This window comes from Gopherus flavomarginatus, chromosome 2 (assembly GCF_025201925.1).
Source record: "Gopherus flavomarginatus isolate rGopFla2 chromosome 2, rGopFla2.mat.asm, whole genome shotgun sequence".
Taxonomy (NCBI): Eukaryota; Metazoa; Chordata; order Testudines; family Testudinidae; genus Gopherus; species Gopherus flavomarginatus.
The window spans coordinates 130469981-130493789 of NC_066618.1; the positions used below are offsets into that span (position 1 = coordinate 130469981).

The following is a 23809-nucleotide window of genomic DNA, read 5'->3' on the forward strand; positions in this document are numbered from 1 at the left end:
ATTGAGATAGCCAAAGGAAAAGCCAGTCAAAATATACCTTTTTCCTCCTTGCCTAGGTATATTGTATATAATATAATTTAGCTATAACAGGCTGTCGTCGTCTTGACCAATTTTGAGTTCAGTTCACTAACCTAACTTCCAGGATAACAGGAACATCATGATCCCTGCTCATTCAGTACTGGTCTCCTTCTGATCATACACAAAGGGCTTGTGTATGACCTCTCACCTGCACTGTTGTAAATCTGGATTAACTCTATTTAAATCAATGGCATAACAGCAGTGTAAGTGAAAGTAGAGTTGTGTCAAACAGTTAAGTCTTATTAGACTGCTTCTGAATGTTGTTTGTCACTGAACATTAAATTGAGACATCTATGTTGAATTTAAAGCAATATCCCAGTCCTGAAGGTGTTACTTTATCAATCAAGTCACCCAGCCTCCTAAAATACATTGCCCATATTAATAAATGTCATATTCCAGATCATTCGCTGTAGTATAACTGGCATGAAGCATATTCAGTGGCTTCTATTTGAGTAAATTGATTATTTTTTTGTCACCTAATTAGAATCTTTCTGCTAAATATTTACCTACATTTAAATTATTATTTCTTTAGCAGCTTGTGTTCTTACTTAAATTGCTTATTAGCAAATCAGTTAATGTAATTTTTATGCTTTGAATACAACAAACTGCTGCAGTAATGCTTTTCCATTACAATTTGAAACTGTGTTTGACTTGTATATATTTGATTTACTAAAACCAGTTGCACTCATTAAACTGAAAGTAGAAGAAAAATATAAGATCAAGGTCACTGTGTTTTTACACCTACCTTAATATTTGTGAAACTGTTTATAAATATCTAGAAAAGGAGAGGATTTAATTGACACACGCACATGCGTCAATGAAATGTATGCATAGATATGCACACCCATCCTGGACATCTATGCATACATTAAGTAAAAGAGACAATATATTATTATGCCCCAGTTGATTCTAGCTGAAGCTGAACAGATTTCAGTTCCCACCATCAGGTATTGTACATAACAGCAGCTTTGTTTCTCATGCAATGTACTCGCGTATTACAATATGTTGAAGATTCTGAGTATTTTGTGCACATTCTTGCAACAAGTTGGGGGGGATAGCTCAGTAGTTTGAGCATTGGCCTGCTAAACCCAGGGTTGTGAGTTCAGTCCTTGAGGGGCCATATAGGGATCTGGAGTAAAAATCTGTCAGGGGATTAGTCCTGCTTTGAGCAGGGAGTTGGACTAGATGACCTCTTGAGGTCCCTTCCAACCCTGATATTCCGTGATACAGAAAACACTATGATGACTCTCATTATGTGGATTCCTAATTGCTTGCTTTTTTATATTCAGGAACCTGAACGACAGTATATGCACATAGGAACTATGGTTGAGTTTGCATTTGCCCTAGTGGCAAAACTGGATGTAATAAACAAGCACTCATTCAATGACTTCAAGTTACGAATAGGTATGTAGCACAAGAGTCTTACAAGAATATTTTGTAAGGGAGAATTCAGTGTGAAATATGAGTACATTAAGAAGCTAGTAATACTAGCTAAGAGGACAGATAAGCAGCTTTTCCCTGTTATAAGGGAGATTGAATGGTATTGCCATTGACTTCCTCTGCAGTTGTAGTCTTAGGTGTGTCTCAAGGTGGGCACCCAAAAAATGGAGGCATTCAGAAGTATAGGCTCCATTGAGAATGTTGGCCTTTGTGTCTGAAATGGTTTGATGGTGACTCATCAGTCTATATTTAAACATTTTTAACTTTTAAAATTTTAATGGGAGAGGAGGCAAAAAGAATCCAGCATGGGATTTTCAAAAGCATCTAAGTCATTTGGTGCTGAAAATACAACCTACCTTGCCAAATCTTAAATAATGAACTCTTATATTCTAGTCTCTTGTATATTGGTTGCTGTTCATTTTAAACTGTCCTCATTTGTTTCAAGTGATAAAAATAGCAAAAGTATGCTGTTTTCTGCAAAATGTACAGATCTAATTCTTTTTAAACCAAACCTCCCCACATACAAGAAAGTTGGACCTACCCCTTTCATTCAGAAACAGCTGGGAATCACATACAGATGAGGGCCACATCAGTTGCATAACTGGCAGAACTAGTGTTATGTTGTTTGCTTCTCCTTTCTGTTACACACCTACAGTTATTGGAACATAGCAGCCTCAAACACTAAGATTTTTTAGTCAATTCTGTTTGTTAAGGATATCACTTATCATTCAGTTTCTAGCTTCTTCTCCTAGAGTATCATGACATTTTTCAAAATAAACGCAAGGTTGTTATTAATTAGCCAGGAAAAGGAGACAAAATCAGTTAAAAACTGGTAGAAGCCCATATATTCCCAGATTTATTTTCTAGTAATAATGTGTGACAGTTTTTGAATACAAAATGAAATTTAGAAAGTGTGAAATGCAAGCAGTGAATAACTATTGGAAACCTATAAATCCATCCTGTAAACATGCCTGAAGTACTTGGTTTCTAATTAAACAGCAGCAAGTCACTTTTCTAGTCTTTCTTGCAGCGTAACTGCCATTTTTTTGTGCCTGCTGCTTGTGCTCTCATGTTTAGTTCACAGTGCCACCCTGTGGCAAGAGTTTGGCATTAGTCTCATATTAATTATTCATGTACAGTAACTCCTCACTTAACATCCACCTGCTTAATGTTGTTTCAAAGTTACATCGGTGCTCAGTTAGGGAACACGCTCATTTAAAGTTGTGCAATGCTCCCTTATAATGTCGTTTGGCTGCCTGCTCTGTGCACTGCTCGTAAAATTCTGTGGAAGAGCAGTGACTTTACAAGACAGCATTCCACAAGTTCTTCTTCTCCACCTCCTTCCGCTCCCTGCCAGCACTTAGGACTTTCTGGAAGAGAGAGGGAGGAGTGGAGACACGGTGCTTCCCTGATCAATGCCTTCCCCCCCCAGAAATCCTAAGCACAAAGCACTGGGAGAGGGGGGAGGAGCAGGGAAGCTCCATGTCTCTGCTCCGTTTGGCGGCGCTTAGGACTTGGGACGGGGGGAAGAGCAGGGATGTGGCTGCTCCAGAGAGGAGGTGGAGTGGGGGGGTGGGAAGAAGTGGGCCTGGAGTGGAGCAGGGACAGGAAGAGGCGGGCCTGGAGCATCCCCTGGCAAAGTCAGCACCTGTTCTTCTCCGAGGAAGCTGCCGCTGCTGCTGCAAAGGTGCTTCCTAGCATCCTTGCCTGCAGCGGGCTGTGCCTGTCTGGGCAAGCCAGGGGCACTTCCAAACCACAGTACAGTATTGTACAGTATGTCTGCCCCCCCAAAATTTCCTTGGAACCTAACCCCCACATTTACATTAAATCTTATGGGAAAATTGGATTTGTTTAACATCGTTTCACTTAAAGTTGCATTTTTCAGGAACATAACTACAAGATTAAGTGAGGAGTTACTGTACTCCTCAAAAGTCATGTTGGTTAGGGTTCGGATGGTTTTGCCATCATTGGCAATTTAAAAACAAGACTGGATGTTTTTGTAAAAGCTGCGCTCTAGGAATTATTTCAGGGATGTTCTATGGCCTGTGTTATACAGAAGGTCAGACTAGATGATCACAGTGATCCCTTCTGGCCTTGGAATCTATGAATCCTTTGGAAGTATTCTTTGTAGGACAAGCCACAGTTAATAGAACAGCAAAGCAAAGATGAAATATCTCCCTCTCCCTTCCCTTTCAGTTCAAAGTGAACACAAGTCGGTAGGTTTATCAAGAGATATGGAGTTATAATCCTGTAGGAAATTGAATTAAATCATTGATGGGAATAAGAGAATTTCCAACAACACGACCTGTAAAGCAGTGGTATCGGCAGCATCAGCATTATGTGACGAACAAGTGCTGATGAAAGTCAAGGGCTAAACCCACACACTAAATGTAGCACAAAAGATTATATCGAAGCAGTGTTCATGGAGCAAACGTCTCTAAACAACACTATTGACATGTAACTTCTAAGGGGAGTTTACTGCATAGTCTATAAAAGTTGTACTCTTTTGCTTAATGGTGTTAGGAGAGAGAGAGATGTTAAAGGTTGTTCAAGTAACAATCAACAAGGACATAGTTTGGATGCAATCACAGTTCCTACTGTTTTGTTTACCATGTGCAATTGTGATGCTCCTGCAGCTGACTTGAAGACAGGATTACATTTTTGCTGATTTTGAGCATCCCTAGTGATTGTTTTGTGTTACTCTTACTGGATTGCACACACTCTCTCATTCATCTGTCTGAGCTATTTTAGGTGTTTCTAGAGTGCCAGTCACCATAGTATCTCCTCCATGCACAGTCTCACCAGGCAGACCAAAAATAATAAACACAAATTTAGAGCAAGTCTCCTTTGGCCATCCAGTACCATGATCTGTTAAGCCTAATGAACAGTTTTTGCCTTTCCAAATTAATCTAGCAAAGGCCTTAAGCAAGCTATTAAAGGAATTAATATATTCAGAAACTGAGGAGCCAAGTGCTCAGACAAACATTTATAGACCTCTACCTGGTATCACTTGGGAGCTGCACCTTTTCCCAATTATCTGTATTTAACACTGTAACCACTTCCTCCATGTTAATGAGCCCTGTAGGGCCTCTGTCATCATCCCCGAAGAGGGGTGATTAATGCCTTCAAAGAACTAGTGCATCTGCTAAGTAGAAGCATTTGGATAGGAGCTGTATAATTCCTTATAGAAACCCATCAAGGCATTATTGATACTCTTACTATGGGAGTGCCACATTCACTTTGTTGATAGCTTCATTCCATATTTTTTAAGCATGGTCCATAGGTGGGGTTATAATTGAAGGATTACACACTACTCTCAATCCCCATCCCATCAGATTTCCCACTGACGTCAAGGGCATGTTTGTATGAAGATCCAAGATAGTATAAATAAAAACTAAACAAGAGCCATGTTCTGTTTACTGATAATGAAACCTATGTCATGTCCTGCTTCCGTTTCCTAGTATGAGAGTCACCCCTCCCCCCTTCTCAAAAATGAACTCAGGAACCAAGAATGACTGCAGGATGGAAGTCTCTTGGGTGGCTATGTATGATCTTATTATTCTCTCTATCAATCCGTATCAAAGCTAATAGTTTACTACCATAATACACTGCTTAAGCAGCAGATATGAATGTAATCATGTAGATTTATTTATTAGCCCAAACATTCTAGGTCAATGCTATCAGCAAAAAATAGTCCTATGAGTAAGAACTTTTCTGAGTTCATTAGTCTACTTTGTATGTCAGAAATAAAAGAATGCCGTAAAAATAATTAGATTTGGCAGTCACTGTTTTAATATTGAAGGTTATTCCCATTTTCTATAGAGACTGAAGGAAATTCTGGTACATCTATTTAATTGAAGGTAGAGATACTCTCTAAAAATGGCACAAGCAAGTTATTAAGAAACTATAACAGGAAAGTATTTTTTGTGAAATTGAGGTGGACTAACTTGGCACTTTTATTACTAATATCCTGCTGCAGTAAGTGATCAAATACACTTGTGGCCATACCATTTATTGCTGTGCCCTCTATCCAGCAAAGGCCAAATACATGTTTATTTACTTTATATATGAGCTAAATATGCTACTCACCCTTATTTGTAAATTCTCATTAACACAGAGGGTCAACCAATGTTTTACAGGCATCAACCATGGACCTGTAATAGCTGGAGTAATTGGAGCTCAGAAACCACAATATGACATCTGGGGCAACACAGTGAATGTGGCTAGCAGGATGGACAGCACTGGTGTCTTAGATAAAATACAGGTATCTTTTTTCATGTTACTATCTGAGTGACTTACTCCTTCAGAAACAGATCATCATGTTGATAGATGAAATAAATCAATGACTTGTTCTTAGTGATGAACCAGGCAGATTGACAATATTGTGGGGGCAGTCTCTAGGCATCTGCAGCCCAAAAGGGTCACATAGAACGTGGGCCAGCAGTCCTAGATGCACAGTACAGGAAGATCAGTCCCTGAAAAGGGAAAGTATAGATTTAAAAGACATTTAATCACTCAGGAAAAGCAGCAGAAGCAAAATGACTGTTGGTGTTCTAGAGCGACAAGGTGGGGGAGGTAATGTCTTTTATTGGACCGACTTGTGTTGGTGAGAGAGACAAGCTTTTGAGCCACACAGAGCTCTTCTTCAGTTCTGGGAAAGGTACTCGGAGTATCACAGCTAAGTATAAGGTGGAACAGATGGTTTAGCATAAGTAGGTAGCACATATTCTAAGGGGTCATGCAAGGTAGGGTGGCCCATTAACACCTCTGCAGTCACAGGACAAAAAGAGGGGGTTAGTGGGTTACAGGTTGTTGTAATAAGCCATAACCAGTGTCTCTGTTCAGTCCATGGGCTCTACATGAATGATACACAGCTCTTGAAAATCTGAAATACTTTTTGGAGTACCATATGGTAGATTAGACAAATTTTGTTTTTAGTGCTAATTGTGCATCTGCAGGCCCTGTGTCTTCAAACCTAAGCACATAAGGTAAAATGCCTAAAACAGGTGTTAAGCACCTAAATAACAGATTATTTGATGGCTCACATATGGAACTCTGCAGTGACTCAATGTAGGTGCTCAAGATCGAAAAATGAGCCTCCAGTACTTAGGTGCCTTTTAAAGATCTTCCAAGCCTCATGACAAAAGCATTGAAAGCATCCAGGCTGGCTTCTGTCCTAGATGCTAAAGAGATTAGATTCTCTCTTTTTGTGCTCATCATTTTAAAAAAAATATTATATGTTTCAGGTTACAGAGGAGACGAACAACGTCTTACAAACGCTGGGGTATATGTGCACCTGCAGAGGAATAATAAATGTAAAAGGAAAAGGAGAACTGAAAACATATTTTGTACATACTGAAATGACAAGGTCCCTTTCACAAGGGAATGTGGCATCCTGAGAATATTTTTAGGTGTCAACAATACCGTATTTTCAGGAAAGTATCACACACTTCTTAATTCCATTTTGGCCCTTAACTTCAATGTGCGTGTTATTTTCCGGTATTATGGAACTGTTATTTTAGTATGGCTGCAGAATGGTCCGGTGATCGAGTGGTAAGCACCTCGCTATTCTCATATTCCAGGGCAGTTGTGTTGTGTGCTATAGGACTGGAAGACTGTACTGCAACTTGCACTGTTACTTCAAGACAAGAAAGAAAAAACAAAGATTGCTAAAGAGACTAAAATGCAGAGGCTGATACCAAAGGGACTAAGATGATGTTAGTGATAAACAAAAACAATCTTAAGGCAATAAAGCTAGGGGTGCATAATATTTTCTGGTGCATGATGTTTCCTGGAAGATACGGTAGCTCCCCAATAGCATCCACTAGTCTGACATTAAAATATACAGTATTTGTAAATAAAATTGATTCTGTCCCTCCATATACAATTTGGATATGTTCACCAGTTGTGTCTCATAGCCAGTGACATGTTGGGGGCACCTGGTTGGCATTCTTTCCTGGAGACAGTCCTAACAACAAAGGAGCAGTTTTGTACAAACATGTCAGCTGTTTTAATGCCATTGTCTTTTGTAAGGTTAATTCATTAAAAGTTTGTATGTACTTTGTCTTACACTTTGTCTCTCAGTTTTGCTTCTTTCCACATGGTTCCTCTTCCTTTAATAATCGCACCTTCTTTCAGCAATTGTTGATGTGACAAATTAGCACCAGCTAGGATGGTTACAACCAAAGCTCCCGCTACAGTCTAAGTCATTAATGTCAGATGCCCTTGTTACTTTAAAAAAATAAAAACAACACACACACACACACACACACACCCAAGAAAGTCTCACCAGTATTATCAGTCCTCACCAGCCCAGGAGATCTAGCCTCTTTCTAAACTCTGGTTCCCATTGCTGTGACAGGAGTATTGCCTCAACTAGATGAGCACCAGGGGAATATAACAGCCAGTGTCAGCCCTAGGATTCCTACTGCTCCACACAAAACTAAAATTATAGTGCTTTGTGTAATACACAGGATGGGCTAATTTTTTTAAAATCTGAATGCCTTTTACACATTGCTGCCTATGCTGTCCCTTGTTGGTATGCTCTGAAAGCCCCTCAACCTCGCAGGTGTCCTTCAAGCTATAGGCATAATTGTCAGTGGAGATCTCTTAATTGATCCCTATTAGGTTGAAGTGCACCAAATGTGCTGTAAGTCTCAGCTGAGCTCCTTGAGGGACAGTGAAAACTATTCAATTTTACAGACTACACCTAGCTTTTGAAGTCAACCTGCCATGCTGTATTCCTTCAGAAAACAAATTGCATTGTACATGTAACACCAAGAGGGACTCTATATCTACCTATGTATTGATAGCACGCAAAAGAGCTGTTGATTAATATTTAATAATGGAAAAACACTTAACAGTTTAATTGAGGAAGTTAATGGGGTCAGATCACTATTGTAGCCTTACTGCTTTCTTTCTCCAGTGAGAGTCAATATCTTAATATTAAAACTACCAACATTAGAAGCAAGAAGATTGATAGAATTTATAAAACTAAATTAACTGGACATCAGTTGGCCTTTTTTTCCTTCTTATACTGTTTTCAAAGTTTATGTAATTCTTTACATGTCTCAAAACAAAAGCTGTAAAGATAGCATTTTTTTAAAAGTTACAATCACAGTTATTCTGTCCCTGATTTATAACAACCCAGTAACTGAAAACAATGAAAAAAGTGTATACAGAAATAAATTCATTTAAAACCTCCAAGGAATAAATTATAAGGAAAGAATGTCAGTTTATGAAATCCTCCAAAAAAAGTATAAATTAACACTGAATTCATTAAAATCAATATAATAATCAAATTAAAATGCACTAAAATTAAGACTTTGACTTCTTTTGAGGTGAACAAATATATATTGGCCTAAGGAAGCCAAAATTTAGATGAGTGGACAATACATCTTGATGTTTATTGAAACAAAATTATATATTCTGAATATTTTCAGAAGCAAGCTCTCCCTCAATTATGGCCATGAATTAAATTATAGTAGTTTTTATTTAGACTGTCATTTTAAATGCTAGATGAAGTTAATGGGCCAGCAAATGCTGTAGTTCACTTCTTATGGGTCTGGAGCACAGGACTGGCAGATGACCTTCGGATTTAATGAGGTTTAATCCATTATAGATTGTAAAGCAGATAGTTTGAGATCCATGAGGTTCTCTGATACTGTGCTCCTGATCACAGTACAACATAAACTTAGCTAGCAAGACATCCTAACATGAAAGGTACTGTAAGTGCATAGTATTTATTATGGTGAGCCAGAAAAGAATCAGAGCCTGGCACATGCAAACTGGTTGGCTCAGATACAGTCATAATGCATTATTAGCATATGTGATCCAGTTGAAGACATTTGAACTGTCACTAGTATTGTTGATCTTTGAGGAGGAGTTACACAATAGACTCTTACTGGCTCCCACACATGAATTTTCTGATAGTTGCTACAGCAGAAGCAAATCCTCTGGCTGTGCTACAGTTGGTGCTAAGGGAAAGACATAATTGCAATCATAATAGGAGCAATGCAGAGACAGTGCATAGACACAGCATTCAACCATCAACATGCATACAAACGGAAAATTTTGAAAATATCAAAATATAGCTGCAGAAAAACATAGGCACAGTCATGACGTGGGCACAAAGGGCATTGTGCCCTGCTGGCTGCAACTGATTGCAGCCCAGCTGCAACTGATTGTACCCAGCACAGCATGTTTTGTTGAGCCAATTATGAGAAGGCGCCCAAGAGAGACAATATTGTTATACATGTGAAAATTAAGATCCAGACTAGAACCACAACAGCGGTTGAAGGAAGTTCCCTGATATTTTCTTCTATTCATATGAAGTGTCTGGTATCACTTACCCTATCCAAGGGACAGTTGCTGGTCCCTGACACAAGGAGGAGATGTTCCTCATAGCCGAGTGCCGAATTTGGGGTGCAAACATCAGGAAATCTGAATAATAAAATCAGCTGTCCCATGCTGAGTATCAGAGCTGAGGAAAAATGGTATGCCATGAAGATGGAATCCACACTGGAAAAAACATCTCTAAGAGTAACTTGGGAGTTACAACATAACCATAAATTTGATAAGTTGTCCTATAAAAAAAAAGTTACATGATGTCCTTAATGTGTCTGTCCACTACTTAGCGAATTAAGAGAAATGTTTTCCATCTGAATCAAAGATTTCCCAAATAGTTCCATTGGCAACAAGAAATAATTCCCCAGATTCTACCCAGAGGAAGCCATTGGTCATTTATCTCTAAGATTTCCTCTGAATGTCTCCCATCTTCCTATTATCAGAGGGGTAGCTGTGTTAGTCTGGATCTGTAAAAAGCTACAAAGATTCCTGTTACAAGACCAACAGATGTATTGGAGCATAAGCTTTCATGGGTGAATACTCACTTCGTCAGATGCATCTGATGCGAAGTATTCACCCACGAAAGCTTATGCTCCAATACATTTGTTAGTCTATAAGGTGCCACAGGACTCTGTTGCTTTTTACATCTTCCTATTGTAAATATTCTCTAGGAAGGATATCTTGTTCATACATAATATTATATAATCTCTAGGCTTTGACTATGCTCTAACCTTGTGTGTGTGTCATTACAGTCATGTAGACAGTATTTCCTGCCAATGACAGGTCAAAGCAATCACTTCAAACACATTTTTGATTAAATTCCTTTATGCCAGATATGAGTTATTATATACTTGTGGAAATTACAGTATCTGTCACTTTTAGTCTGTCAGTTCAAGGTTAGGCTTTTCATATATAGTCTCACACATTTTGGGAACTTGTAGCACATCTAGCACTCAATTTGCAGAATAAAAATACTCCAAGTAAAAAGCTGCTCTTATGCTTTTTCAAAAAGTCATATAAAGTTTAGTGTTTCACTACTCTATTACTGTGTAACATTTGAAAAGGCTTGAATGTGACTGAGTCAATGAAACAACAGATGAGTATGTCTATATTCTGAGAGTTTATTGTACCAATTTAGCTATCGATGCACAAACCAATGTAAATCTGTGTAACCTATAGTGTGGAGGCTGTTATCTCGATATAAAAATGTTTATAGTGGTAAAATCTATTTTGGTAAATTTCTAAACCAATATAATTAAGTGGTACAAAAACTGTGTGTTGACCCTGCTTAATATCCACATGCTATTCTGACATTTTGGCGTTGCACACAAATGTTTGCTATGATCAAGCCAAATCATGTCCCAGAAAATAAGAAAGCAGAGTTACACTGAAATTCATCACTTGCCTGTTATTAAGGCAGTAGAATTTATACCATCATCATTAGAGTGGATCAAAAGACCTGGGTGAAGGATGTGCACCAGGAGTAGTGGGAAGTCCTGCTGCTTGCCTAGAGCTCTGTTCTGGGTACAGGCCCCAAATGGGACAACGTATCAGGGGCTTACTTATTGTTTAGTGTGCTAGACTCATTATTACCCTCCTGGCAGTGCCCTCCTTCACACTGGTGGAGCCAGTTTGGTATGAATAGAGAGAAAAAAAACCCACTTTGTAGATATTTGTCATTTTACTTGTTAACTACAAAATTAGATAGTAATACAGAGTACAAGTAATTAATATTATTTAAATACTATTTCCAGAGACAGACAGGGTCTTATACTTTATAAAGATCACCTTGCATCCCATTTTTGTTATCTTTGCTTCATGCATTTTAAAGTATTTAAATAAAAGACATCAGTGCATCTGCTTTTTCCACTGATGTAGAGCTACAACCTTCTCACTAAAGAAAAACAAACAGCTATGCAAATTTGGAAGACAATACATTTAAAAGTTGCCATCTTATTTTGTATTCAGAGCCTTATGTCACAACGCTCAAGTAAATATGTCAACAAACTGTTTCATATACCATGAGATTTACTGTTAAAGTAGGTGTTTACCTTTTCCTCTGAAAAGCAATTTGTCTTTCACATGTTGCCTAAAAAATCACAAAGTCTATAGATTTATTTGTTGTTTATTTAGAAAGACATTTAATTTTACATTTACTTTCAGCATTTCTCCCCCTACTTTTCACCTTGGTCCCAGTCTTTCAACTTACTGTGCACTGGTCTGCCCACAAACAGTCAATTGCAGAATTGAAGCTCTAGTGTTTTCATTACTAGCCCCACAAGAGAGGCGTTTGACAAACCTGTTCATGTGTAATGGAACAAACTTGTTTCTAAAAAATTTTGAAAAAGGAGTACCTAAACCTTAAATAGCCCAGTAAATTTTCATAGTGAAAAGCTGCCCTTCCACCTTGTTTCTAAAATTATTTGAGAGAATATTAGAAAAAAGTGTGTTCACAAACCTGAAATCTGCCTTTTTATCTTCAAAGTACTTTGTAAACACAGTAGTTAATTATTCTTCTTCGAGTGATTGTTCATATCCATTCCAGTTAGGTGTGCGCACCGCACGTGCATGTTCGTCGGAAGATTTTTACCCTAGCAACTCCCTAGACGCCGCTGACTCAGCTGCATGTACTCTGGCATCTGGTGTTACTATGCGCCGTATCTCATGATTGCAAGTCTCCGGCCTCCCCCCGGAACTCCAGAATACCATTCAAGACCTCCCATTTGAAGGCCAAGGCCTGTTCTCCAACAAAACTGACCGTAGGCTGCAAAGCCTAAAAGACAATAGGGTCATTATGTGCTCCTTGGGGATGCATACACCCGTTACCCAGCGCAGACCCTTCCGGCCACAGCAACACCGGCCTTACCCCCAACCCCAGCAGAGGCAAGACTTCGCCAGACGGCGAGGCAGGAATGGTCGCCACAGACAATCCGGCAACCAAGGAGGCCAGAACCAGAACCCCTCCAAGCCTTCTTCCGGGCCGAAACCTTCCTTTTGAAGGTGCCCCCGAGAGCGTTGTAACAGTTTCGTTGATGGATCCATCCCCCCCTTTTTCCAACCGCCTTTCCCTTTTCCTCCCTGCGTGGTCCCAGCTAACATCGGACCGCTGGGTCTTACGCATGGTGGAACTTGGATACCACCTACAATTTGTTTCAAACCCTCCCTCCCACCCCCCTCGTCCCTCTTCAACTCTTCCTACAGCAACTCCTCCTACAGGAGGTGCGAGCGCTCCTCACCAAAGGAGCCATAGAGGAGGTTCCCGAGCTCGAGTGGGGCAAGGGGTTTTATACCCGCTACTTTCTAATCCCCAAGGCGAAGGGAGGTCTCAGACCTATTCTCGATCTGAGGGAACTCAACAGATACCTAGTAAAGTTGAAGTTCTGTATGGTATCCCTGGGGACCATTATCCCATCCCTGGATCCTGGAGACTGGTACGCCGCCCTCGACATGCAAGATGCCTACTTCCATATAGCCATCTTCCCACTCCACAGGAGGTTCCTCCAGTTTGTGGTCAACCGGCAACATTTCCAATTCATGGTCCTCCCGTTCGGCCTATCTACAGCCCCGAGTGTTCACCAAGTGTATGGCTGTAGTCGTTGCCCACCTTCGTCACAGTTGTATACACGTATTCCCATACCTAGACGACTGGCTTATCTGGGGGACTTCTGAGGCGCAAGTCCTCAGGCACATCTGCCTTGTCAAGAACCTGTTCTTAAGCCTAGGTCTACTGATCAATGTGGAGAAATCGACGCTAATCCCCACACAGAGGATAGAGTTTATCGGCGCCACCCTGGACTCCACTCTTGCCAAAGCCTCTCTGCCTCTGTCGAGGTTCCAGATTATGGCAGCCATCATACGGAGACTGCAAGCAGCGCCCCTGACCTCGGTGCACACCTGCCTTACCCTCCTGGGCCACATGGCGGCCTGCACGTTCGTAATGAACTATGCAAGACTCTGCCTAAGACCCCTCCAGTCCTGGCTCAACGCACAATACCGTCCGGCCAGAGATCCTATCGACATGGTTGTCACAATTCCCCAGGACGTCTTGGACTCCCTCCAGTGGTGGCTGGACCCTTCCGTGGTGTGTGCGGGGCTCCCGTTCCATCCGTCCCTGACAACAGATGCCTCCTCCCTGGGTTGGGGGGCTCATCTCGGGCCCCTGCAAACCCAAGGCCTGTGGTCACCTCGCGAGCTAGCCCTCCACATCAACGTCTGGGAGTTGAGAGCGGTCCGCCTTACTTGTCAGGCGTTCTGTCACCATCTGCAGGGCCGTTGTGTCTCAGTATTCACCGACAACACAACGACCATGTATTATATAAACAAGCAGGGCGGCACGAGATCCTCTCCCATGTGTCAAGAGACCTTACAGCTCTGGGACTTCTGTATAGCCCATTCTATTCACCTCATCGCATCCTTTCTCCCGGCGGTTCGGAACATGCTGGCGGATCATCTCAGCAGGTCCTTCCTTTCCCACAAATGGTCCCTTCGCCCGGACGTTGCTCTTTCACTCTTCCGGAGGTGGGGGTTTCCCCGAATGGACCTCTTCGCATCCCGCAGGAACAGGAAATGCCAGATGTTCTGCTCCTTTCAAGGCCTGTCACCGGGTTCGGTGGCAGACGCCTTCCTTGTTCCGTGGACGACGCACCTGCTCTATGCCTTTCCACCATTTCCGTTCGTCCACAAGCTCCTATTGAAGGTGCGCAGGGACAAGGCCCGCTTGATCATGATAGCTCCAGCGTGGCCCCGGCAGCACTGGTACTCCATGCTGCTGGACCTTTCCATAGCCGACCCTGTCCCGCTGCCCCTTCATGTGGACCTGATCACTCAGGACCACAGCAAGCTCCGTCACCCGGACCTTCAATCACTCCACCTCACGGCATGGGTCCTGAGTGGCTGACCCGGTCTGAGCTACGTTGCTCTACCCCAGTGCGGCAGGTGCTCCTGGGCAGCAGGAAGCCTTCCACTAGAGCGACGTATTTGGCCAAATGGAAGCATTTCACCTGCTGGTGCGCGGAACGGAATTTCCTTCCCACCGAGGTCTCCAATGCTAATATCTTAGACTACATCTGGTCCCTCAAGCAACAGGGCCTAGCGATATCATCTCTCCAGGTTCACCTGGCGGCCATCTCCACCTTTCTCCCAGGCGGGGATGGCCGCTCAGTGTTCTCTCACCCTATGGTGACTAGATTCCTTCAGGGCTTGGAGCGTCTCTACCCCCAGGTTCGCCGTCCGGCCCCTACCTGGGACCTTAACCTGGTTCTGACCCGGCTCATGTCCCCTCCATTTCAACCATTAGCGACTTGCTCCCTTCTCTACCTCTCATGGAAAACCGCTTTCCTGGTGGCCATCACGTCAGCAAGACGGGTCTTGGAGCTTCGGGCCCTCACGGTAGATCCCCCGTACACTGTGTTCCACAGGGACAAGGTGTAGCTGAGACCACACCCAGCCTTTCTCCCCAAGGTGGTATCGGTTTTCCATGTTAACCAGGAGATCTTCCTACCTGTCTTCTTCCCAAAACCCCATTCGACTTGCAGGGAGCAGCAGCTACACTCACTGGACGTCCGTAGGGCACTCGCCTTTTACATAGAGCGAACTAAGCCATTCCGCAAAACCCCCCAACTCTTTGTTGTGGTGGCGGAACGTGTCAAAGGGTTACCCGTCTCCTCGCAGAGGATTTCCTCGTGGGTAACGTCCTGCATCCGCGCCTGTTATGAATTGGCGCACGCCCCCCTGGGCCACATGACTGCGCACTCCACCACGGCTCAAGCCTCATCGGCTGCTTTTCTTGCTCACATGCCCATTCAGGAAATCTGCCAGGCAGCAACCTGGTCTTCTGTCCATATCTTGGCTTCCCACTACACCCTGGTTCAGCAATCTAGGGATGACACAGCCTTTGGCTCTGCCGTGTTGCACTCTGCGACATCTCTCTCCGACCCCACCGCCTAGGTAAAGCTTGGGAATCACCTAACTGGAATGGATATGAGCAATCACTCGAAGAAAAAAAGATGGTTACTCACCTTTGTAACTGTTGTTCTTCGAGATGTGTTGCTCATATCCATTCCACACCCGCCCTCCTTCCCCACTGTCGGAGTAGCCGGCAAGAAGGAACTGAGGAGCGGGGGGGCCAGCAGGGTATATATCAGGCGCCATAGCAGCGCCACTCCAGGGGGCGACCTGCTGACCCACCGGAGTTGCTATGGTAAAAATCTTCCAACAAACATGCACACGCAGCGCGCACACCTAACTGGAATGCATATGAGCAACACATCTCGAAGAACAATAGTTACAAAGGTGAGTTAACCGTCTTTTGTGTCATGTCAAATGGTAAAAAACACAGTAAGTCCAAAGTCCACGTATCTTGTTAATGTCAAAGGTTCCCATGTTTTTAATGGAACAATAGAACCATTCCCTCCAGAAGGATCTAGGAGACTGGCAGCTGACACATGGTGTAGGGCACCTTTTTTGCTGACACATTTTGAGTAGCTGCCTGAAAAAGGGATACAGCAGTGGGAGGTGGGAATTTGAAAAGTCTCTAGCACCAAGCAATGGTGTTTTTAGTATTGTCACACTGTCTGGAGTGACTCATGACCATGAATGCCAACCTCAGGGCAGACTATCAAAAGCAGGGCAGACACCCCAAACTGATGGTAAGATCTATAATTAGATTTCACCAACCAGGGTGCCCAGATAGCAACTGTGAAAAAGCAGGACAGGGCGTGGGGTGTAACAGGCACCTATATAAGAAAAAGTCCCAAAAAATGGGACTGTCCCTATAAAAACGGGACATCTGGTCACCCTATCACCAACCCACACCAAATGTGTATTTCCAAAGTACTACAATAGTCTTATAATGGAGTCACTGGCAGTCCCCTTAGACACTCCAGTCTATTTTGCCACCCAGGCAAGCAGGACCATGTGATAAGTGGTCACTTACACATAAATCACAATATTCCAGGTTTCTCCCAGTTCCAAGAGACCAACCACTCACCTAGGTCAATTTGCATTCTAGATCTCGCAAAGACAAGGCTGGTAGTCAATTCTCCAGTAAACTAGCTAAAGGTTTATTAGCTAAGAAAGAGGAATGAGAGTTATAGAGAGGTTAAAGCAGGTAAAATATATATGCAGGTGAGTAACCATCTATAATTTCAAATGGTAGCAGAGATGTAGTAATCTGCCAGTTTCCCAAAAGTTTCTCAGGGCTACCCAGAATAACATTAGGAATCTCTGTCTTCTTGTTCAGTTATTCTGCCCTGTTAGAATCCAAACAATCCAGAGATGAAGGATCTTTCCCTGAGTCAATAGTTCAAGATTCTTCTCACAGAAAACAAGCTGATAGTGTCACCTCTTTTGTAGGCTCTTTCTTTGATTGGTGGAGAGAGAAGAGCACATTTAGATTCTTTGATATCTGATCTGCACACACTAAGACCACTTGGCTTCAAATGTACAAGATTTAGCACTTTACTGTTAAGTTCTTCATTTGCATTACACAAGGCTTTTTCCACATTTGATGGGCTATTTAGTTACAGGTGTTTGCAATGTAGCTGTTTGCTATTACATTATAACAGGATACAGATAAGTGAAAACAATGCATGTAACAACATCCCGTTAGTTTAAAGTATAAACACCAGGTACACTCTTTTACATTTAACAATCACTTTGATCTATATTAATATACAAGTGAATTAGCCTGACTTCCAACTATGTATTTGTAAGTATTCAATGAGGCTGGGGCTTTGGCATGAGCTAGCGCCTGGTCTACCAATGTCACAAGTACGACCTGAGCTATTGCATATTTTAGGGTGGATGATAGAGTCCCCTCATGAAAAAAGAACATGACAGTCAATCAGTAGGCATCTCAGGTACACTCCATTGACTTTTACTATCTAGGAATGGCAAGGGTCAGAGTTACTTATAGGGGACCTGATTGCCAGTAGAGCTGCCATGGAGGCCCAAATTCTTGGCAGAATGAGGAGTTTCCATTCCTACTCTCTGCTTGGTTTTGGTGACCCACGAGGCCATGCTAGATGTGACAATTTCTCACCGCATGAGGTTCTGGAGCTGAGTGGATACAGTTCAGATTCATTGAAGGGCTAATTTAGGTAAAATGCTCTGGAAGAGGTTGTGCAGAGGAAGCTGCCATTACTCACTTTTAGGTGCAGTTAAGTACCCTTCCTGAAGCTGATTAGCTCCAATGGCCAGTCAGTAGGTGGTGAGCCAACTACGGTCTCACGTTCTCTCTGCCACCCCTCATCCTTGCCTCCATCAGTGCACATGAAGCCAGGCATAAGCTGGCCTTAAGCAATTTATATTACATCCTTAGATGACACAGTGAGCTCATAGTTCAATAATATGTTGATGACTAGAACTGGGTCAGTACCTCAAGGTTTTCCCATAAATGTTTGCCAAAATAAAAAATTTGTTTCTGCAGTGTCTGCTTGGTATGTGTTTGCTTTCTGCAGATATTATAGCAAATGAATATAGTAGCAGGAGCGTTCACAAAAAGAGTTTTAAGCAAACAAATTATTAGTGCACCAAAAAACGTGTATTGTGGTGGAGCAGTTAGAATTGCTGCACTCACAGCATACCTGAACAAACCCACAAAAGCAAGGCAATGAAAACAGTACATAATTGTATTCCACCATTCACCAGCATGGACCTTACCTTTACCACCACTATCATACAGCACAACCTAAACTCACCACATTTTTCCTGATCCTAGCTGTTGCAGATATCTGGTGTAGTAGATGGTTGTGTTGTTTGGGGAAGTTTGGATGGTTGTGGGCAGAAGGGTGGTCGTGCACAGTAGTTGTAATGGTAAGGGAGGTGATTGTGGGGTGAAGATAGTATATACTGCTAGGAGGTTTAACTTTTCATTTCCTTGCGTTCGTGGGTTTGTCACACATAGTGTGTGTATAGCAACCCTGACAGATTCCCAGTGGAGTTTTTGTATGTTAGTTTCCTACTTTTTTTTAAATGCTTAATTGGAGGTGGAAGTTAAAGGGGAAGAGGAGCAGCAACCTGTGATGGGTAGAAATGGGATGGAAAAATATTTTATCAATCAGCAACTGCACATGAACCCTTCTCTGCTGTGGGATAAAAATCTTACAAAAACAGTTCTTGACTAGACCTGGTCAAAAATATTACCAAGGGAACATTTTTCTATTACAAAATGTCAATTTGTCAAAATCAAAATGTTCTACATGAACACATCAATTTCAATAACATTTCATTAAAAAAAATCAAAACGAAGCATTCTGGTAAGGTAGACCTTATTGAATGGATCATTCTGATTTTGTTTGCAAAATGCTGTTTTGAAATTTATTTTATATTATTGGGCCATTTACAATACAAATTACCAACCAGAATACCCATTACAAATAGCAAGTTAGAATACCAATTGAGCAAATCAAGTACCAGTTGCCAAATCAGTTAGAATTCTATCTACTAAGTAGAATACCAATCACTAAGTTATTTTTAAATTATAATGTAATATAAAAGTATTATGCCCTGTTTTTAAAACATAAAATCAAATACAAATAAAATATTTTTAAAATGAGGAAATCAAAACAGACCATTTCAGTTTTGATTGACCTTGAACAAATATTTTTTAGACGTTTTGTTTTGTGGGAAATAAACTTTGTTTTGATTTTGAATGATTTCCCCCTCTCCCAAAAAATGGCAAGATTTTTTGCAGAATGGAAATTCTAGTTTTTGACCAGCTGACAGAGAAGGTTTGCTGTGCGCTGCCCAGCCCCATCTGTCAAGCTTGTGTGCGCTTGGTCCTCTCCCCCACAACCAATCAGATCTGTGTGTGCTTAGCCCCAATCAACCAATATGACTTTTTGTACATTGGTCTCCCAATAATCAGATTTGTGTGCTCAACATCTATGACTTCAGATATAACATGACCAATGCTTTAAAGTGACCCTAAGTCCAACATTTTGCAAAGTACTTGTTACTAGGTCTCCTTAGGGTCAGGGGCGGCTCTAGCTTTTGTGCTGCTCCAAGCACGGCAGGCAGGCTGCCTTCAGTGGCTTGCCTGTGGGAGGTCAGCCGGTCCCGCGGCTTCAGTGTACCCACCGCCAAATTGCCGCCGAATCCGCGGGACCAGCATGACTGCCACCATCAAAGGGACCGGCAGGGCACCCCCTGTGGCTTGCTGCCCCAGGCACACACTTGCTGCCCCAGCCACACAGCCTGGGGCCGCCGCTGCTCAGGGGCCACCTCTCTGCCAAAGTTGTGCACATGGAGAAGGATTTCTAAAAGCTATCTGTCAATGAAAAGTAGGACTACCAAAGAATAGAAAACCCAGCCAGAGATTAAATTCAAACCCTTTCTAATAAAAATGTATGAAAAGAAACCAGACAAAAGTGACATAGAAAATTCAGTGGGCATCTAAACTAACATTGTCTGAAATTTTACACCTATTAGCTACCTACTTAGACAGAAAACAGGAATTTATGACCCATTTTAGAATGTAACCCTAACTATGGCACCTCCATAATATTCTCAGAAAGTGAACTTTTGAGTCTGTGAACATGATTGTCTGTGAAGTGAGTTTGTGGGGCAACAAGCAGTCCAAAGTAACAAAAAGGTTCAGATGCTAACTAAACACAAATTTGCAATCTACACACCAAGAATCAGTCATAGAAATTATTTGTCGAATCCTTTGGAACAACAAATACATTCCAAAAAATTCTAAAAATGGTTTGTGGATAATTTATGAACAGAACAGAGATGAAATTTCTCAAAATTTCCTATACAATATTTGTTCACTCTTACTGCTGATAGTCTACTGTTCCCATGTCATCTAGAGGTTCTCTAATGTTTCCTTCTTATTTCGAACACATACATTCTGCCATCACCCAGCTGCCCAGCGGTCTAGAGGAAATATGCACCTGTATGAAAAAATGGCTCGAGTTTAAACTGAGTAAAATAGAGGTTATGTTGGCAGCAAGGGAAAGTCATCTTAAAAAACAAGTCAGTCTTCCCAGCTCTTCACCTGAATGACGGGTTGCAGCATTTGCTACTGAAGGACTCGACTGAGTATCAAGAGTGCCTGGACATCTGATAGATCCTGAGGCCAGAAATCAAGGACATGATTTCTATAGAGGTTGAATTCCTATATCCCTAATCTGACAAGCAGGCTAGCTGTCTGCCATCAGTGCCAGTACTATTACTTCTTTATGCCCGCTTGGTTAACTTCTGGTAGCGAGATCAGAGCTCTTATGATTCCCATCAGTGTCAGTTCTCTTGTTCTTTTCTGCACTTTTAATGCTACTATTTGCTTAACAAGTTCCTCTCTAGTTCCTTTACTGATTAACTGCTGAATTGTGTCCTTGATGTTGTACTCTACAGAACAGTTATTCTAATCTGTGAGCTCCCTTTCTGACAAGATACAAATCATTATATTTAAAAAAGCAAAAAGCACAGCAGCAGAAACTTTGGAAGATAAGACTACTTACTTGTCAGATCAATCTGCCACTTTGTTCTATGGGATCATATTCTCCATTGCCTTGCCCCTTGTGTTGTTATTTATATCTCTATAAAATTAATGCAAAGTGGTTGTAAACTGCTACTAAGTCAGAAGTTCAATTTTTGGGTGCCCAATTTGAGCTTTAAAGGCTCACTTTCTAAGTATCAGGTGCCTTTAGATGTCTCATTTTGGAAACCCTAAATATCTAGTCACTTTTAAAAATCTTGCCTTCAGAGCTCAGGAGCATTTGAATTTGGAGTTCTGGTGTTTGAAATAAAATAACGCTTTCCTGTTGCCCTCTCACTTTCTCCCTATTTTCACGGCCAGTTAAAACAAAACAAAAAAGGCACCACTCTTTTAGATAGTCTAGCTACCTCTAGTGCTGCTTCCAAACTGACTTACATTCTTTCTAAGGGACTTTAAATGAGGGCTGTAAGACAAAACTGTAACAGGCACCCATCAATGCTTTTGACAGTCTGTGTGTCAGATCTGCTGAGACAACAAGCAAAGTGATCTAGGTGTGAGCCCAAGAAGAGACCTGAGAGAGAAAAAATTGAATTTGACTTCTGGGTTCCGGCAAGTGACAAGAATGCTTTAAAAGAGCTTTTGTACTTCATCTATGATAATTGTTGAATTATGGTGCAATTCATCAAAGTGCACCTATTTCACATTTCAATCATTTGTCAGACATTTTGTTTTGAACTCCACTGGTCAGCATTTATGGTCCATATGCCCCTCTGGTCTCAGTCCACCAAGGATGGGAGCCTGTGAAAGCTGTCACTTTGGAGTCTGGCTCTTTAGCACAATCTGTAAACATTCATGCTTTTAGCTATGGAGGTTGAGTCCCTGGTGCTTGCCAACAACATGGCAGCCAACACACTTCCAAGCAGCCCATGTTGGCATGTTTGAAGGCTGAGAGGTATGTGTCATACTGGCAAGGAAGGAGGACCCAGAGGCAGGAGGAGTGTAATTAGGCAAATCTGCTGGAGTGATACAAACATGTGCACCTCACTGCTGCAGCTGCTCCTGGTTGTATCCAATTCCAGCAGTCTATGAGAGATTAGGGAGCATTTTGCAGATTGATTTTATTGCACAATACATACCTCAGCTCCATCAAACTTGCATTCTACCGGCAAAGCATCCATTTCTCTATAATTGCTTTACTTTCTGTAAGTTACAATAGCTCAACCAACTTTAATGAAAAAATATTAATTGTTGATTGAGACTTTACATGCCAGCTTTCAGTCCCAATTCCTAATTTTATAATTTATGAAACACTAGGTTATTGATCATGAAAAAGCATTATATATACTCATAAAGGTTTTTAGCAATAGTGTGTGTGTTTGTGGAGGCACTTGTGTGTCAGCAGCCATGTGTCATGTAAAGCCACTGCATACATTGCAACTACTGGTTTCATGAGAGCAACATTTGCTAGTGTGAGTATCAGGGTTCTTCCTCTCCCCCCCCCCCCCCATTTTCTGGATATTATCTATTGTGCCTACTGCATTAACAATCACAGAGTGTAGCTTTAGCATTTAGAATCATAGAATATTAGGGTTAGAAGGGACCTCAGGAGGTCATCTAGTCCAACCCACTGCGCAAAGCAGGACCAATCCCCAGACAGATTTTTGCCCCAGATCCCTAAATGCCCCCTCTCATGGATTAAGCTCACAATCCTGGGTTTAGCAGGCCAATGCTCAAACTACTGAGCTATCCTTTTGTTGATGCATGCAACAGAAATATCTGAAATAAATAAATACAAGGAAGAGATCATGGGACTGTGAGGCAGTAGGAAAAAAGTGAGTGTCAGACAACATATTTTAGCACATGAGCACATCATATAGTTTGGAAACTACAGGATCTCTTCAACTAGTTTGAATCCCCTATTATAATATTTTTTTTTTAAATGGAGGAAAGAAACAACACTGAACTTCATGTTTATATCCTATTGGTTGTATCAATCTATTTTCACTGCAAGTCTGTTACTATTGTTTACCTTGGTCCTGAACATTACAGTATGGTGAAAGAATGCAAAATGTACAGATGTCAAGTTGTTAGCTACACCTCCTTCTGAACCACTCTTTCTGCCAAGTAAGGAGAATCAAACACAAGTTAGAGAGTAAAGAAGATAGGGCCAGATTCTCATATCTAATAGGACGCTTTGCTCTCACAGGGTAAAGGGGATTTAAACATGGGTGTAAATGGAACTTTCACTCCCTTTATGACCTTTTAAGAACTCGTTCTACTGCTCTGGTTCTGTATTGTAACTAATACGGACCAAATGCATTGCAGAGTTCCTCAGAGAGGAGGATCAGTTACTGAGGAACAGGGAGGGGAAGATGCAGGAGCATCCATTATTCAAGGTCACATACATATGCAGAAAGAAAAGAAAGGACTGGTGCCATCTCATCCAAAGCTGCAGATGCTCAGTCTTCACTAGGGAATATTAGTGGTTGGAACATTAAATCC

The 23809-nt window shown here is 41.7% G+C and overlaps 1 protein-coding gene across 2 annotated transcripts in view; it reads left to right on the forward strand.

The window, feature by feature from the left end:
• The window catches only part of ADCY2 (adenylate cyclase 2), a 444758-nt gene extending 437169 nt beyond the window's left edge, over positions 1-7589 (forward strand). For both annotated transcript variants that reach the window (XM_050938140.1, XM_050938141.1), the window contains 3 exons: positions 1368-1482; positions 5658-5782; positions 6765-7589. In XM_050938140.1, coding sequence (XP_050794097.1) covers positions 1368-1482; positions 5658-5782; positions 6765-6917 — 393 coding nt within the window. In that variant the 3' untranslated portion in view covers positions 6918-7589. The remainder of the gene's footprint in view (positions 1-1367; positions 1483-5657; positions 5783-6764) is intronic.
• The last annotated feature ends 16220 nt before the right edge of the window (positions 7590-23809 follow it).